The 18,400-nt window shown below is 36.8% G+C and overlaps 1 protein-coding gene across 3 annotated transcripts; it reads right to left on the minus strand.

The window, feature by feature from the left end:
* Nucleotides 1-1,402: 1,402 nt before the first annotated feature.
* KBTBD3 (kelch repeat and BTB domain containing 3) lies at nt 1,403-18,277 on the minus strand. Of its 3 annotated transcripts, none has more exons than XM_041417069.1 (4): nt 18,127-18,277; nt 11,325-11,457; nt 9,782-10,023; nt 1,403-6,995 (listed from the first exon to the last, which is right to left on the minus strand). In XM_041417069.1, the coding sequence occupies exons 3-4, from the start codon at nt 10,003-10,005 to the stop codon at nt 5,375-5,377; spliced, it is 1,845 nt and encodes a 614-aa protein (XP_041273003.1). In that variant the 5' UTR covers nt 10,006-10,023; nt 11,325-11,457; nt 18,127-18,277; the 3' UTR covers nt 1,403-5,374. The 3 variants fall into 3 exon arrangements, with proteins under 3 accessions (XP_041273003.1, XP_041273002.1, XP_041273004.1); XM_041417068.1 differs by having other exon boundaries at nt 11,117-11,457; XM_041417070.1 differs by lacking the exon at nt 11,325-11,457.
* Between the last annotated feature and the right edge of the window lie 123 nt (nt 18,278-18,400).

The raw sequence follows: 18,400 nt of genomic DNA on the forward strand, positions 1-18,400 counted from the left end.
TTGGCTTCCCTTTACATTATTACCAGTATTTTAACTGGCAATTTTCTGCTCAGAAATCAAATTCAAGCACATCATAAAGGTCTTACAAGCTAGTTCAAACTAGATTCAGGTACAAATAGGTGGAGAAATGATGGAAAGGGGAGGTCATTAACTGTGTGATCCTCTGCTAGTCTACAAAAATACCTAGTCCTAATTATACCTCATTGAACATCCTTCTTTTATTATGAAGGACAAACCCACTAAATATGATTAGTATCTATTAGAATAATTTTAACTAGAAATCATATTATTTCTAGAGTAGCTGTGTACATAACCTAAATACCTCTACTTTCTCCCAGAATTATTACTCTACTTTTATGGAGGCTGTGGATCATTGGTGACAAATCCTGGTGTATACCAGCTTCCTCCAACAAAAATCCTTGGACCTCCTTCATTTATGTGAACTGTCTTGAATTTATGTGTAACGTATGTGTATTTTAATCATTAAACCCAGATTCTTTCTTCCTTGCTTTTGATGACAGGAAGAAAATCCCTACCATACGGTCTACTTCAGATGCAAACTGTTTTTAAGTCCATGGTGAATTCCCTGGATTTGTAGAACATACATATACAGTTTCTTTTTGATTGTGCACAGGGTTACACAACTTAAGCTCTCAGATTTGGTCTGTGAATCCCTTCATTGTTCAATATAAGCTTCTAACATTGTGAGTGCTGCTGGAATGCTTTGTACATGTCTCCAAAAGGCTTTTGCTAGCTGAAAGGCTTTTGGGGCAAAGGCCTTAGAGTGTTTGAAAGTTAATTTATATTGCCATAACTCTAATCTATAGAGGAATCTCGGGGTTACAGAATTTTGAATTTTGGAAGGATACAAGACAACGTTGGGCTCCGTCACTTTGTATTGATGCCATTTCTGCAAGCCTTGGCATGCAAATTTTGGACTGTGTAACTTTTATCTCCTTCTATATAAAGCTCCTTCTGCTAGTATGGAAGGTTCATTTCAGTAACAATAAACACCCAGTCATTTGCAGTACTTAAACTGCTAAAAAACCCCTGTATATCAATCTGATCTAATTTTTAAAATTGATACCAATTTAAATAAGTACCTCATAATGGTAAACTTAAGTACTTTTCAGCAGACAATTAAAATTAGCATGGGAACAGTAATTCAGTATGCAAAGGAAATACAAATACAAGGTCTGAGGATTATTATAAACCCCCCTCATCCATACTAACTGCATTCTTGGTTACAGCATTCAAAATGTTCTCCAATTGAAAAAAAAACCAACCAACAAACCCCAAAAGAGATTACCTGCATTAGAAACACTGTAGAGTCTGCAGTTTAAAACTCACTAGAAAAAAAAAAAAAAGAAAAAAAAAAGGAAAATAAAAGACCCTAGAAGGATTCAGTTGCTCAGTGCTTTATTTCACACAAGAATGAACATCTCAGCAAATGTGCAGTATCGTACTTTCCACGTATCAGCAGAGCCCAGGCAGCAGCGAAATGTTACTGTTCTCTATGCTTTACTGGGTGTTAGAAGGAAAAAAGTAAATTGAGCATAATGTTCAACTGTAAATATTGTCAAATACATCCCTGCTTTCAGTCTGTTTTAATTAAAATAGATCTTATGCTGCCTCCTGTTGGTCACCTACAAACAGAACATCTAAAATTTATCTCCACATTAGGAACTGCAGTCAGCACATTCTATAGCCTATACCTTACCTACTACCCTATATTAACCAGAGGAGGTAAACAGTTTTCTTCAGAGAGTAATACCATAAATAAATCTGACCCAGAAAATCTACTCCATTTTGTGAATATAACGAATTTTTAACAGCAGTAAACTGACTTACTACAAATGTATTTAGAATATAGAAAACAAATTAATTAGTCCTTAAATTATAGTCATCAGATCTGTGCAAACATAATCAATAAAACACCTGAATAACTGATATATATTATAACAACTAAACCAGTATGATAACATTACCAAAGTGCCATAATGTTTTGATAGCATTCTTTAAAAATTAAGATTATCCAATATAATCATCACTGGATATTAAAATACCACATACAATATATATTATCTTTGTGTATATTATACTGGTCATGCTTATAATGTATTCTGTGACATAAAATAGAATACTATTAGAAATGTTTTGGTTACATCATTTAAGTGCAAATAGTGGATTATAATTTTACATGCATTTTGTATGTTTAAACATCACTCTGTTTCAGTGAGAACATACATAATCGTTAATCTAGTTACCATTTTTAGAGGAAGGTCCTTTTTCATAAAGCTTTGATTCAAAGAGCTTTGAAAAGTCATAAAAGATATTAGAAAACTCACTTTGCGTTAACTTTGTGACTTTTTTTTAATTGCATAAATGCTCTGTAGACTGAAAAATATTTCATCCAGACTACAACAGTTACTCATGCAAGTAATTCAGATTTTTTTGTGTAGTTCACTGAGATTTCTTACATTATTAGCAATTAATCACAGGGTTTGGAACATAGGTCCCTTCTTCTATGATAAAGCCTTGTTTTTAAACATGACTTTCTAACACTTCTGCTTCTTCTGCATTCCATTCTGCTACCAGATTTAATACCTTGTATGTGGAAATGTGGCATATCCTTTTTCCTTCTGTGAGAGCTGTAGGACAGGTTTACGTGCCTACCTGTAGAAAATCAGTGCCATTTCACAGTAACTTTTCTGTAAGCAATGCTAGAAAGTAACTGACATTACTACATTATTTCCTGATCACTGAGTAAGAGCTCAACTCCCTGTGAAATCCATGAATGATTTGTCAAACTGGGAACTGACATTAGTTACTGCACAAGTATAGTGTAGAATATTAAAGAAGCATGTCTATTTTCCCAATTCAGCTTCAGTCAGTTTTCACTGTCTATAATTCCTCTGTACTGAGGAATTTCTCACATACATCATTGCTCTGTCTGATGTCAGATGCCAGAGTCTTATAGCTAGTGGCTGGGTGGAAGACTGCCAAAAAGATCTGTTGTAGGGAAAAACTTAGAGAAAAGAGTCACCTGAATGACTCCCTCGCTTGCTGTTTATGTGACCCAGCAATTAAAACACCCTTGCAATTCTCTAGTCTCTTCCAATTTGCATAGCTATTTTTACCCTTGTACTACGGGCATAATATGTTACTTTTCTCAATGCATAAATTGTCTACTCATATTACTCAGGTATAAACACAACACAAATACACAAGCAAAGGTGAATTGGGCCTTGTATTCCAATTATGTGACAAGTTGCAATAATTAATGGGGAATGAAGTCTCTATGCTACCTTGAGTAGCTTCATTAAAACTAAAACTACCATTTTCCTATGTGCTTGTTTTTTTCCTATTGTTTCAGTAGGTAGGAATAGTATTCTTCCTCTCTCTACTCAATACATTTGCTTTGCACGTTAGTGTAAAAGCAGTTGTGTCCCAATATAAAAATATTTGCATTTCTGCAAGGTGATTGTAAAGGTTACCTAGCTACATTTAATTAAAATATGATTTGGAGATTTATTTTGAAAAAAAAAAAAACCAAAATAAATGTGGAAGTTGCCTGAAATACTGTAACAAGCTACTTACTTCTACAGAACTGACACACATATTAATATACAGAAATTACTGAGTGAAAGGGTCCTGTTCTATTAACATCTTCTCCAAATGTACATGATTTTATTTTATATACTTATGAAAATTGTTATGATGAATGAATTTGTAAAGGTATCTGATAACAAACTACAGAGTCAGTCACAGAATCAGAACCTTCCATTGTGTACTGCTTAAAAGAGAAGGCTGTTCTAGGTAATATTAAGTTTTAAGCATTAATATTCAGCTTGGGTTTTACAAAAAGTACATGCAGTAGTGATGTGATAATGAACTTACCACAGTTGTCTCAAGACATATGAAAGATGCCTCTGATGCCTCACTAAATTTTATTCATTATCTAAACTGGTTGAAAAGATATGATTAAATGTTTAGAACTATTATTCTGTCTGGCAGAAGACAACCTTACTGCTTTCACAATATTTATATGGGACATAAGGGCTCTCAGTGTCTTATCTGGATACCTGGAAGAAAGGAAATTCTCAGGCTGTGGAAGATTACAAATTAATTTATGAAACCTAGCTAATTTCAGTGTCCTCCTGTCAGAAAGAAGACTGACTTTGTAAGCATGAGATCAAATTTACTTCAAACGTATGGCTAGACTAATATTAGCACTAAAAGTCCTTTACAATTTTAACATGATCATAGCTGACTACTTAAAGTTTATCAAGCAATATATTGTGTAGTGTTTACTGTGTAATATTTTAACATCTAAAAATACAATGAAGTTCAAGATAAAGTGTTTAATTAATTTAAACCACAAGAGATGATTTCTCATCTCCAAAATACTATTTACTACTGACTTTTAATATGGGGGTGGGGGTGTAGTTTTGTAATTTTGTATTTGATGTATGACAAGATACAAACTTTTCCCATAGTTAAGGGAAGCAACAGCTAGGATTCAGTTTACAGCTTGCTGCTATAAGCAGCCTAGTGACAGCTTAGTAGGTAGCACTGAAGACTTCAGAGATGAAGACTTGTGTTAGAAAACATTCCTGAAGTGTTTTTTCTTTAATTAGCAACATGACTGAAGCAAAGATATCACATTAATCATCTGTCCTGTAGAAATCTTACCTACCCTGCAGTATGCTATTGAAGTGGACTTTGCCACAGTTAATGGGATGGAAACAGAAAATAAAGCTACTACTAAGGCACAAGGATGGAGAAAAACTGGTAAAACTGAAGAGCTGAAGTAAGATGACAGGAATTATCAGTCTCTTCAAGTTAGATACCTGGTTTTAATACGGTGAAGGTCACTTTGGCTCTTCTCCTTGCTAAGGTCATTGTGATAAGATAAAGCTGACAATGAATTCCTCTTACAGGTTTATGAACATAGAAAATCTAAATAACACTAATGAAAATGTCCTTTAAACTTCAGTTACATAGGGAAAACAGTATCACAGTCAGTTTTCTCATTTAGCAATTTGTCTGTTGGGACAACTGTGAATATTACAGAAATAAACACATATTAGACAACTAATTCCTCATGAATATTCCTTTTGGAAAATTAATATGATTTTGAAAATTATTCTGATAATTACAGAATTGTATATAAAATTAAGTATATAATACTGTCTGTATAACGACTAGCATGAATGACATTTTAATGGAGTCTTCCAAAAGCAATCCTACAGTATTTAATCTAAACTGAAAATTTAAAACAAACTAGTATATATTTCTCCATCTGTAAACTAATACTTAAAAACTGTTCTACAACTTGTGCATTTAAATAGACTCTTTTGATTTGGGGGTTTCAAAATTCTCCAGAGCAAATTGTCAGTACGGGTGACCAGGGATCCCTATATTTATTAAACTGAATGACCTGACAGTAAAACTCAGTTAAGGCTCTTGGCATTGGTGAAACTTCTTCCCACTCAGACCTACTACTGTGGTAGACTTGAACTTCATCTGTGATTTCTTCTGGAGCATAATCACCACCTAGTATATAAATTTTGTCTTCTGTCCCAACTGCCCCTGCATTAAAGCCAGCGCATTCAAAAGATCCTTCCCCTTTCCAAACACAGGTTTCTGGGCAGAAACTGTAAACCTTGTAGGTGGAGAGATCGCATATGTACAATGTACAGTTCACTGGAACAGCTTTGATTAGAGTTGCATGGAAAAACTGCCCAAATTCTGCTACAAGCTCAGACCACTGATCAGTCATAGCATTATACTTAAAGAAACAGTCAAGGGATGGATTAAAGGCATCAGTAATCTCTACTTCTGAGCCAAGGACATAAATTATATTCTGGCACGCACTTGCTTCTGGATAGTAGATACCTCTTGGTAACTGGCTTACAGATTTCCAGTCTTTGGAAAGAGGGTTATAGGATTCTACATCCAAAAGACTCCGAGTTTCTTGAGCTCCTCTGGTCTTTCCACCTATTACAAAGAGCTGATTTAAGGTTACAACAGATGTGTGCATTGTCCTCGGTTTTTTCATAGCTGACACTATGGCAAATTCATTGCTGACTGGACAGTAGCACCAGGTTTGGTCAGTGGCATCATGAAATGGTTCAGCAATATGAAGCCTGACAGTCCTATAACAATTACCCTTGCATCCTCCAGTTATAAATATTTTTTCTCCATAGCTAGACAAACTTGACCCTGGCAGATCAATCATGTGCGTATGTGGTAGTTCTTTCCATTTATCTGTTTTGATGTTGTAGCAGAATGTATGTCTGTTTTCTCCATCTTCATCAGTTTTATGAACAAATATATATTTTTCTGTTGTTGAAGGACGTGCATCTGGAAACAATCCACTGAAGTTCTGCACACTTTTAACTGCATCATTGATTATTACTGAGCAGTTAGCACTCTTAAGTAAGTGTTCTTCAGAATGCAGAAAGTCCTGCAAAGTCTTTTCAGGTAACTGGTGTAATCTCACTTTTTTAATCAAATTAGGCAGGTACTTCTGCCGTGTTTCTAAGTTGTGTTTGGTCCACTGGAGGACAGCTTTCAACACTGATTCTTCCTCAGGGACATCTAGTTCATCAGCCTCGAGACATTTTTGTAATATCTCAAAATTCATCTCCAAGAAGTCACTCGATCTGAGCAGCAATGAAAAGTGGTGTTGTACAAAATCCAGTGCATGATCAAACAAGCGGACGGACCCGTAACTTTCTGACAGAGAAAGCAACTGTAAGCAATTCACAAGATCAATACTTTTTATTAGGAAGTCACTGCAAGCTTTGGAAAGGAGTGAAACTTGAAGAAATGATGACAGTTGGAAGAGCATTTCCACATTGTCATTGGTTATCTCTGTTTTTCCTGTGTAAGCATAATCAAGAAAAGCTTTCACTGCCTTGGGTGATAGGTTACTAATAGTAACGTTGCCATCATCCCGTTCTTTCATATTAACTTCAAACATGGCTCTGTGAATAGAATACAGAAGATAAACAGACAAATTAAAGATTTAGAAAACAGATGAGAACACTGATGTGGAAGGAGACAATTAGGAGCACGTAATAATGTGGGCTGTTCTAAAATAGGTCTAAAATGTGGAGGTTCTTATATGAACAATGAATTTACTTGGTGTGTTTGAAGAAAAAGATGATTGGTGGTAAGAACATACTCAAAGTGATGGCTTAACAACATCATAGCAGCACCTGTGTTTTGTATGGATTTTCACAAACCGTGATGAAGTCTGCAGCTCTCAGCATGAGAGAAAATGTGAAAATTTTCAGGACAGCAAGCATCAGTTTCCACATTGGGAAAGAAAGCCTGATTTAAAAAAAATACATAGCAAAAAAGACCCATGAGTTAGGTCATGCAATGTGGATGAGTACATAAAATGATGTGGAAAAAACACCCCTTCCAAACTGCAGGCTGAGCAAATGGCCAGAGAGATGATGGGTGTAGTCCTCAGAAATAAAAGTAGGTAAGGGGTAAATGAGGAGAAAAAACACAAGGAAACTTAATTCTTGTTTTAGAGTTGACAGAGAGATGTATGAGTGCAGGCCAATGTCAGAGAAAAAATGAGATTTTGATATGATTGCAGGACACAATGAAACTGTGCAGAAAGTAGATTGTGACTGAATACAAAGATTACAGTTGAAATTGTGGAATGAACTATTGACCAGGAGATTTGTAGAAATTTTATTACAACTTTAACTGCTTTATTCTAACTATGTAATAACATTTAACTTTTTCACACAATCTCACATGGCAAGGTAAAATAGTTTTACAATTGGGTAAGTGCTAGCAACAGAACAGCGCTGCAATATCCCTTGCCCTACCCTCCCAGAGATTAAGCCTCAAGCTAGGATAGCAGTGGCTTCTGAATATGACACAAGATAATAGTGGAGGAAGAGTTGGATAAATCATCAAATGCAAAGTAGAGAATCTGGATATTAATACATCATAGTTAATTAATATTAAAAAAAAGTGTTATAGTTAAGTTATACACTTAGTATCTCTGTTGCATGGGATTTTTAAAATCTCATCCTTTTCTGAAGCCAAAGAGGACAAAAAAAACCATCCCTGTGTATAGCAAATACTCTTTGGGATGTGAACATCTGGTAAAGCAGGAACTTGTCTGACTTCCCAAACAAGAACATAAAATTACAATAAGACACCTGTGTCCCAAAGACCTCTTTGCATACTAAGTGATGACCCTTACAATCCTCCTCATTAACCCATGAGGTATGAAATCTCTAATTAGGGAGTAAAATAGCAACTGAACAGTACTAGTAGAAGAAGAGTGATGCAGGCAAAGTCTTTGACTCTGAAAGCTAACAAGTGAGGATCAAAATGTTGCAGATTCTTTGGTTTACACAATGAAGCCAAAACTAAGAGAAGTCCAAAGGCCAAGGAAGACAAAAGGTGTTCAATTTCCAAATGTATGTAGTGTATGTAGGTACTTTTTATTCCTTGACGATAAAAAATGGGCCTTGCATTGCAGGACAACTTATGAACCTGATGGCTGCTATTATGTGTCATATCAACCATTAGGAGCAGGGAGAGATCTCTCCTGGCAGATTTTAATCTGAAGAGTCTGTAGGTAATGAAAAGGATACATGCATTTCCATGTGCTTAACTTCAGTTCTAAAAATTACCACTGGAAGCTATTTCATCCTAGTATTTCTTTCTACCAGATCATCTCAGTGCTGTCAAGCAGTTAAAGACAAATTAAAGTAGTGCCGTATGTCAGAGAAAAAAACAAATCTGCTCCTACAGTGGAGAGAGTGCTCATTTCATCTGTATTTCTTCTTTTTTTCAGTATTTCTTAGAACACCTCTAGCTATCTTCTGTCATATATGGCAGACTCACTTACACCATGGGATGTTCCAGGATATTTGAAAACAACACTAACCTATGTATAGGCAACCAAATAGAGGTTAATAACTCATTCCTGAGAGTCCATTTTTTCATTGTCAGATCTTAGTTTTGTTTTTAGTAAACGGTATTCAGAAAGACTTTCAGTGTGGACCTGCAAGTGTGAACCTTTCTAATAAAAAGGTTATCAAGGCTTATTTATAAATTAATCTTCTGTATGTGAATGAAGGCTGTCCCTTAAGAATACATAGCTTTAAGCACAAGAAGGAAGATTCATTTCATGCTGAAAGGCATGAAATCTGTAGTTAGGAAAAGTATGCATACCTGTGAAAAAAATCTCCACTATACTGACCACTCTTCTTGGACAAACAAAAATCAGTTCCATTCCAAAGTTATGTACAATTTATCCACAACTGCTCAGTACAAGATGTATTTGTAATCAATCGTTTCACAGTATAAATGTGTCAAAGTAAGGAGACTATCATGAAAAGTCAAACAATATCCTTGCAGACCTTCAAGTACTGATACAGGCAACAGGTAACTCTTAAACAAACATAACCTGTGTCAGTTCAACCTAACAGCAGAACCACACATTTATGATTTGGAACTTGTATTACAGTTTTGACTGCTGTAGGAATTTGATTCATAGAGTCTTCATGGCTTTCTGAAAATACAAAGAGCCATATCTGGCATACCACTAAAACGATGTTTGAATGCTGTGCTCAAAACTCTGCAGATATATGTAAATTGTGGGGGTTTTTTTTAACTTTTTTTTTTTAACTGTGTTTTGTTTTGACTTTTAATTCTATTCCCTCCCTCCCTCCCTCCCTCCCAGAGAACTTAGAATCCATTTCCTGCAAACTCACACCAAAATTAGGTTTACCTGAAAAAATCACTGCATGCTGCCAGTACACAACGATGACAGGGAATTATTTCATCTTTCACACAAATTTTAAAATCAAAAAATATATTTTGTTCTCTGAACTTTTGTAGTACTTTTAGAATTTGTTGTCCATGACCTTCAGCCACTAAGGAATTTATTTTATTTTCAGGAACAGAAATTCCATTGCAAATAGGTCTGCTAATGTAATCCCATTGATTTGCCATGTTTTCTTCAATTTATTCCTGAAATGGAAAAATAAGTAATTGATTCTACAGTCTTATTATTATCAAAAAAACCAAACAAAATCAATACACCATAAAACAAAGAAAGAAGTTCCCAGCATTGAATTTAGTTTGTATATCATATGCACAGTTAGAAATTTGTGTTACAATTGACTTTTACACTGAATTTGATTATACTACTACTTTGTAAAATACATACACACAGCAAATTTTGTAAAGCAGATTATCTGTCATATGTCAATGAACAATTGTACAGATAATACCCACCTGAAGGAATTTTTTAAATAAAGTCCACAGGAAGCATATCAAGGAGTGTGTTTAATTGCCATTTAAGAGAAAGACTAGTCCTCAGCTTACCCTCAAAAAAACCCAAATACTTACAATTTTATTTAAAATTAAGATGGAAAAAGAAAACTTTGTTACATATTTTACATTCCAAAAGGCTGATCACTCTACATCTTGTAGTGGAAGGGAGACACAGGCTATCAGACTGCATCCTAAGTGGATTCCCAGGAGGCGCTCTGGACTTCAATAATGGAATACAAACAACACCAAGAGCCTGGCTGAATAACAGGATTGCTGGGGCTTACCAAACAGGGTAATTTAGAGACAGTTTGGTGACAGTACACCTTTGAGTGCTTAGTCAATTGAAACTCATTTTGTCATGTACCTCTAGTCTTGTCAGGAAGCTTTGCGTTTGCCCACTCTGTTTCATTTCCAGCGGCATAAATTAACTAGCTTTAGAACACATTTAAATTTAAGATCATCTCCCTTTCAGCAGCCAAGTTTTCTTTCTGGTGAAAATCCCTACACTGAAGTGTGGCTTTTTTCTACAGTAAATTGGTTTGAACTGTTTTTTACAATGAAAATATTTTATACCACTTTGTCAATATAAAGAAACTTTAAACATTAGTATATTTTATTTATACCTATTTAAAAAGCTATTTATATATTGCAGATGCATAAAATGCCCTTACTGCAAATCTGAGTCAAGACTGCGTATTTTAAAGCTTAAAGAATCATTCCAATTTTTTTTATTCCAGGATTTTGCTTCCACAATTCCAATTAAAATCAGCAACAGATAATGGCCCACCTGAATTGACAGGGGACAAAATATTCCAAACAAAACCCAGAAACAAGAAAATACTGGTTTTGGTTTTTAATTTTCTGAAAAGGCTCATCTGATGACACAATATATTCAGAGCAAACTAAACCATCAGGCAGTCTTCTTCATGTGAGGTACTTTCACAGCAGACTGATCTATACTTTATCTAGTCAGGTAGCTCCAACCACAAATAGACCTCCATGTCTCCTGGAAGAGAAGAGATCCAGTGATCTTGCTGCCAGCACTGGCACCCTTGGAGCAGGCATCTTCTCCTTCCCATGGTCAGACAATCTCAACGTATTCACTCTTTCCATTCTAAGCCTGAGGAACTAGGAAAATACAGAAGACAAGACCACCATTTATTCTGATAATGTATGGCCTCATAAACCCCAGCTTCCATAAATCATGAAACTTTTTCGTATGTCAGAATTCTCTAGAATACCCATTTCTTATGAATTTAAAAGCCTGCTCCTCAAAAGGCTGAATCTTCAAAAGCAGAGTTACTTCAGTAACATTAGTTTCCCACATTTGAATGAAACTTTTTAAAAAAAGAAAGTGAATTTCAAAGTTTTTTTGGCATCATATAAAATAACACTTCTTCTAAAAGAAACATAAACCTTTCTGCAAAATTCTGGAACTTACAATTGATACTATACAGCTTTCTCCACTTACATGTAATTTCTATAGCAAGCTCCAACCTACAATGTGCTTTCTTATGATAAAATTACCAATTTCAGTAATATTCATATTTGTATTATGAACATGGAAACATCTACGGTAATCAACTATGCTGTTTTAGGCAAGACATCATATGATTGCTTTCACACAAGCAATCAATGTTTCAGAAAGTTTTCTTTTACCACACTCTTACCACAAAAACTCTATTCCAGTACATTGCTATAGAGACTCTGAATTACACATCAATTTATTAATGCTTACATATATTTGTTCTTCTGTTAAAATTGTTATTTGACTTAATTTTCCTTTGTATATTTATTCATTCTTACAATTATCAAGAGTGTTGATATCCTCTCTCAACTTTCATTAGAATTAATAATTGTCGAACTTTCCAAGGTCCACTTATAAGGCTGAGTTTCTGGTTTTCCTTATTATTGCTTGCAGTTTTCTCTTTACTCCAGTTTGATCCTAAATTTCTTTCCCTGATACAAGATTTGTTGTACAACATTATGGTTCAGACCTCATCACTGTCTCACTAGACCAATTTCCAAGTCATCTAGTGCATCCTAATCCTAATCTCTAATAGCAGTATCTCATTATTTTCTTAAAAGCAAAATTCAGCAGTGTTTAATGTTTTTGTCCACAATTAAGGAATGTAGTAATGAACACTGTGCAATGACTTAGCCTAATTCACCCTTCTGTCCATTAAAAAAATACATATTAATAAATTCAATTTCCAGCTGTCTTGTAGTCAATTCCTGACTTACTATATAATTTTGGTATTAATGTACCACTTCACTGAATCTCTTGATGATTTTAGAGCCCTCCAAACTCTTAACAATTCAGCTAAACTTGGAATGTTAAACAAGGCATTTATAATTATTTCATGCATTCTCCTACAAAGCCATATTAATTATCAGTAGGGGTTTTTATAAATATTTGATCAACTGTGACAAAAGGATAAGAAACGTAGGGGGTGCAGATATATGTTGAAGAGGTCTGCAGCTCAGGAATTTGCTCCATAAACTCCCACAGGATTCCAATTACAAAGCCTGTCTTCATGTGGATTACCAAGAACCAAGCTCCAGTAAATGGTTCATTAGAATTGGGATCTCTTACTCTTGCTTTTTCAGACATGTCTGTGTGCTGCTCAGCAACCAGCCTTCAGCCTCTCCTGGAACATGACACAAGTACTGCTGTACGTGATCCAATCTCTCACCACTTGACAAAATCTCCCTGATCGGGTACTGGACCTTTAGAGTCTTAAACTGGCAAGTGCCCCCTTAGCTATTAGCCTGCTTTTCTAAAAAAAAAAAAAAAAAACAAAAGACAACAAACCAAAAATTTGGTTGACAAACACAACTGAAAATTATTCCAAAACTAAACTGCCCTAAAGTTAATGTTTAAATTTAAACATTTGCCCTGGCTTATATTTATTGTAAGACACCTCAAAACACAAGGCCAGTTGGCTGCTATAGTGAAAACTGATACAAACTTCACAGTTATTAAGGTCCACCCCATATAACACGTGTGGGGGACATACGTGTACCTCTCAAAACTATCCGTACAGGTCTCCAGTTGAGGGGTCAGGCATTCTGCACGCCTGACAGTCAAGTGGACAGCAATGGCCAGTCTGTGTAGGGCCACAGAGCAGCCAGCAGGTGAACAGGAGGCTGGGGATAGTAAGCTACTTTTGCTCATTATGGTGGATGAAATAAGGGACTGCCTGGGATATTGGAGGGTAAGAGCATTCTTGTGATCTGCCACAAAATCCAGTAATAAGGGTCTAGACCTCATGAGTTGTGCTGTTTATGAGACTCCTCTGTCATAGAAGCATGGAGTGGTTTGGGTTGGTAGGGCCATTAGTGATCACCTAATTAGAAGCCTTTGGCAGTTTTAACACTGTCCTTTTCCCAGGACACTAAGGGACAGAGCAGTCTAGAACACAATGGGCTCATTGATCCAGATGCCAGGTAGCCACACTGAGAACTCTGATAAGACCATAGTCAAAATATGAGATATACACACATTCCTCTTAGTATCTAAGCATTTTAAAAAGCTACAAGTGTTTAACTGACCTCGATTCCATGCAAACAGCTGCCAAAACCTCACTGAATTTCTAGTGGAACTTTTCACTTCACCAATGCTAATGCTCCCTTTCCAAAGATATATGGAGGATGTAACATATTTATGATTGTCTTTTAGTTAGCACCATCAACAATCCTTCTTAAGTGTTCTTATAATTCTGTACCTAGAAGACACTGAAATGTGTAATTTATACTTTTCCTTTGGGAAGTTCAAATGACCTTTATATGTGTATTTTATAACCTGGATATATGTTAAATCCTAGATATTATACTAGGAGACTATAAACACAGCATACTGTTAAACTCATAAAGGAGACCAAAAACATCCAGGACAGACATTTTCAGAACATTCAGGCACACACTAAAAAAATAACCACTGCAGCAGATCTCCTAGAAATGACTTTCATATACATTTTACCAGATCAGAAACAGTAAAGCAAACAGAACTGAGCAGTGACCTTTGAGCAGAGATGAACTTTTGTTTGTGCAGAATCTGTTTCAGTTCCTACCATAGCACTGATGGGAACATACTCACATAATGTATGTATATTAATAAACTTTTGCTGAAAAGATTTTGCTAAACCAACAGTCCAAATAGTCTTAGCTGCTACAACTGATAAATAAAATGGTTACTGTAGTTTAAATATGCTAATGAAGTTGAGAATGGTGGAAGATTTGCAATTATTTCTTGGTGAATAACCAAGGAAAAGATATCAAACTAGGGAGAGGATGTGTAACAACAGTGAAGCATGAACACCCAAATGAGGGTCCAGAAAGGCAGTGGCAAAGACACCAAACTGTTTGATCACTTTATAATAGTGAGATAAAAATATACATACAAATATGTGTGACTTTGCAATAGCCTAGGGAATTCTGTTTTGTGGAAGCACTGAGCACAGATAAGTATCACACATAACTCAGCTTGTACTTGGCCAGAAAAAGCCCCTTAGGGCTGGGTCTGCCTGGCAATAAACAGGACCAAACCCTTGGAATGGGACTGAGGCCCCAGACTGTACCCAGCACAAGGGAGCGGCCATTCAGGAATTACAAAACCACTGTGCAGGCAGACATTCTCTCCTCTTCCAACAAAGTTGGCAAAACCAGTCTAAACTCAACCCTGATTTGGTACTTTATTATTTACAACCAATTGTAAAACAATCTGCTACAGCACACACCAATTTAAAAAAAATTAAATCTTCGTACTTCATAGCAGGTAACTTATGAGAAATAGATTGTTCTTCAATGGAACATTATGTTTATTACATGGCCTTCTCCCAGCTTGGATAGTATGTCTTACTAGGGACCAGGATTTTAAAAAAGGGAAATCTAAGAGCTGGTATTTTACAGAACACTTTATGTACACAGGATGAAAGAATTAACCGCAGTGAAGATGAAGAAATTGTATAGATTTCTCTAAAGAACTTTCAGGGTGTCTTTTCCATACAGAATTTAACAGTGCATTAATATATGTTTTGAAAAGGTCAAGATCAGCATTCTAAGATCTAATATTGAAAGTATTACATTATTGAGTCTACTATATACCCATCAAGATGATCTACTATTTTCATTCCTTGTCCATTCAAAAGGAGAGAAACGAATGACTTGTTAATAAGTTTTCAAGACACCACTCCACACTATGCATCTAATTTAACATTCACTGAGATGAGTATGAGTGGAACACATATCTGTAGGATTTGGTGACACTTCTAATTACTGACTGAAAAGACAAGAGTGGTTTAAAATATAATTAAACTATAAATACTGAGTACTAGTTCTGTGCTTTTATATTCCATTAATGTGTTGATTGTCACTGATAGCCTAAGATTGAAAACATTAAAAGAATTCCAGGTTCCTGCCTCGAAATTTCAATGCAACTGAGTCTCACAGGTTTTTCATAAATAACTGAACTTCAAAGAAAAATAATTTTCATTCATTCAATAATTTTCAGTCATTAAATCATTTTAGCAAGAAAAAAAAAAAGCACAGGACATTTTGAGACATTTAATCCACAAAAATGACATTTATCAATAATAAATGTTGGGACAGTATTCTCAGATTGAAAGGTGACACAGAGACTTTAAAGCTTTGTGTTCCTTAGAAGTGATAAAAAAAAATCAATGTGGAAAAAACCCCAGCATGGTACCAGTAGGAAGTAAGCACTACTTCCTGGAAGCATTCCAAAAGTGGAAGATTCCCACTCTGCAAGCAGTGATCATTAAATGCATGTTGCCTGATAAAACACATGAACCCATTAAGATAAAGCAGTAATCACTAAAAATAAGTAAAACTAGCTGCATTTTATCCTAAAATTAAATTTCTCCAATTTATTAAGTTACTTTACAAATTATTTTCTTAGCCAAACAAGATCAAGAACTGTAATTTTAATTTTCAGGGAAAAAAATGGAATTAAAATGACACACTGTACTTCTAATTCTGCTGAAAATAACTGCAAATTCTGTAAAAGAAAATGACAGCTTTTAATGGCTTCTGTAGACTGTCACTTTTGCATGTGATTAAAATGTGGGGTTTTTTCAAAACATGCATACAATATTGAGCATCTTTAGAGAATAATTTAGCATGCCTTATTATAATAGCAAGTTTTACTTTAAAGTGTGGGTTTATATTTATATTTATATCCATAATTACATTACATATCATACAATGCATCTTGAGCTTCAGTTTGCATTTACACACAAAGCTCATTTAAAAAAAATATATATAATCCACCAGTGAAAACGGTGCTACATATTTAAATCTCTTAAGTAGAGAGCATGGACAAGCTAACCCTATCAATCAAACCAGAGGGGATTTTTTTGGGACTAGGGAAGATCCACAATCCATTAGTATTATCAGTAACTAAATATACAAAATGCCACAATTTTCTCTTCAAAGTGCACAGAATACAAAGTTTGAAATGTAAGCCTCAGCTACAGTTTGACACTGGTGAAGAGCATTTTCCTGGGATTTTTCTTGACTGTGCTAAATCCTCCTGTGCTGTCAGTTAACTTTGTCTATGGGTTTGGATAATGCATAAGATTATGCCATTCCTTGCTTTGTTAAATCATGGAGAAAAATAGGAGTAATATTTTGAAAAAAGTCAAAAAACTCAACTGGTTCCTTGATTAAACATTTTTTTTTTATTCAACATTACTTCTGTGTTTAAAATATTTTGCAAAGACCAATCTATACTCAGCTGTAACTGAGACTTATTCTGGACAGAAAGACCTTCTGGCCTTTGCAGAAACAGCAGTTTGCCATATGAACAGTGAGCTAGTAACAACGAACAACAACAAAAAAGGAGGATTGTAACAACTACCTGCAATAATACAATTTGCAGCATTTTTGCATCATTTGTACATGTTCAATAGAGGATGGATGAAGTGTAAGTATTTCTAAAGACAAGCAACAGAAAGGTTGCAAATTTTCAAATAGGCCCCAGTTTTTTAGCTACGGCTCAACTCCAGAACCAAAGGGCAAACAATTTATTACCTTTTGAGGATTTACAGGTGGACTATAATTGAGGAAAAATGGGAATCCAGTTGACAACCACTGGAATTCTTAACAGAACAATGAGCACAGGATACAAGAGGCTTTTTTTGCAACGATCCTTAGACAGAACCCCGCTAGGGTGATGCAGCGCGCTGCATCTGCTCTGGGGACAATCAGCTCCTCTTTACAGTCAATAAAAGGTAAACAGAGCCCAGCCCGCTGCGCCAGCTCTGCCAGGGGCCCGGGCGGCTCTGCAGCGGGATGGATGTGCTGACGGCGGCACGTCCCTCAGCAGGACGCGCTGAGGGCAGAGACGGGCCGCGCATCACCTGTCCGCAACGGGGCGCGCTGCCACTAAGAACCACCTCCCTCGAGGGCAGAACCACCTCCCTGCGCCGCACAAGGCCGAAGGAGGCAGAATTTAGCGTGCAACTACGTTCCTTGCGCCACGGCCACAGATATCGGCCGCCCGCAGCCCCACCAGCCCCGCCCGCCGGGGGAGGCAACGGCGTCCGCGCCCCTACCGCGCATGCTCAGGCCGCCCGCGCCTGCGCCCCGCGGCAGCTCCGTTCATTCTAAGGGCGCACTAATTCTGACAGGACGGGCGGGATGGGGCAAGGGGATCCCCTTCCCTCACAGCGCGACCCGGCCGCGGCATGCGGCGCTCCCCGCCACTGCCGCCTCTCCACAGGCGGCAAGGCGCCAGTCCCCCCTGAGCGCTCCCTCCGAGCAGCGCACACCCACCTGCAGCCAACACCCGCAGCTCACCGACCGGTCTGGCCCACCCTCCGCAGCAGCCGCGCCGGCAGATTGGCTCCTTCCGGCGTCATTCTCCTGCTCCTTGCACTCGGAATGGCTCCGCCTGCCGCCACTCCAAGTGAGAGCCCGCCCATCTGCCCTGGCTGACGACACCGCGGGCGCAGCTCCGCCGCAGGCACCGCCTTTCCCCTGATAGGTCGCTACCTGGCCCATCGCGCTGTCACTCACAGGGCGCCCTAACATTGGGTTAGTTAGTGCT

Source organism: Onychostruthus taczanowskii, unplaced genomic scaffold, assembly GCF_017590055.1.
Source record: "Onychostruthus taczanowskii isolate IOZ18803 unplaced genomic scaffold, ASM1759005v1 scaffold54, whole genome shotgun sequence".
Lineage (NCBI taxonomy): Eukaryota > Metazoa > Chordata > Aves > Passeriformes > Passeridae > Onychostruthus > Onychostruthus taczanowskii.

Bases quoted from the DNA above. Each gene is read 5' to 3' on its own strand.
- KBTBD3 (XM_041417070.1), bottom strand. From the start codon at position 10,005: ATGGCAAATCAATGGGATTACATTAGCAGACCTATTTGCAATGGAATT. The intron at 6,996-9,781 runs GTAAACCTAATT...TTCTATTCACAG, and splicing joins GCATGCAGTGATTTTTTCAG to AGCCATGTTTGAAGTTAATA.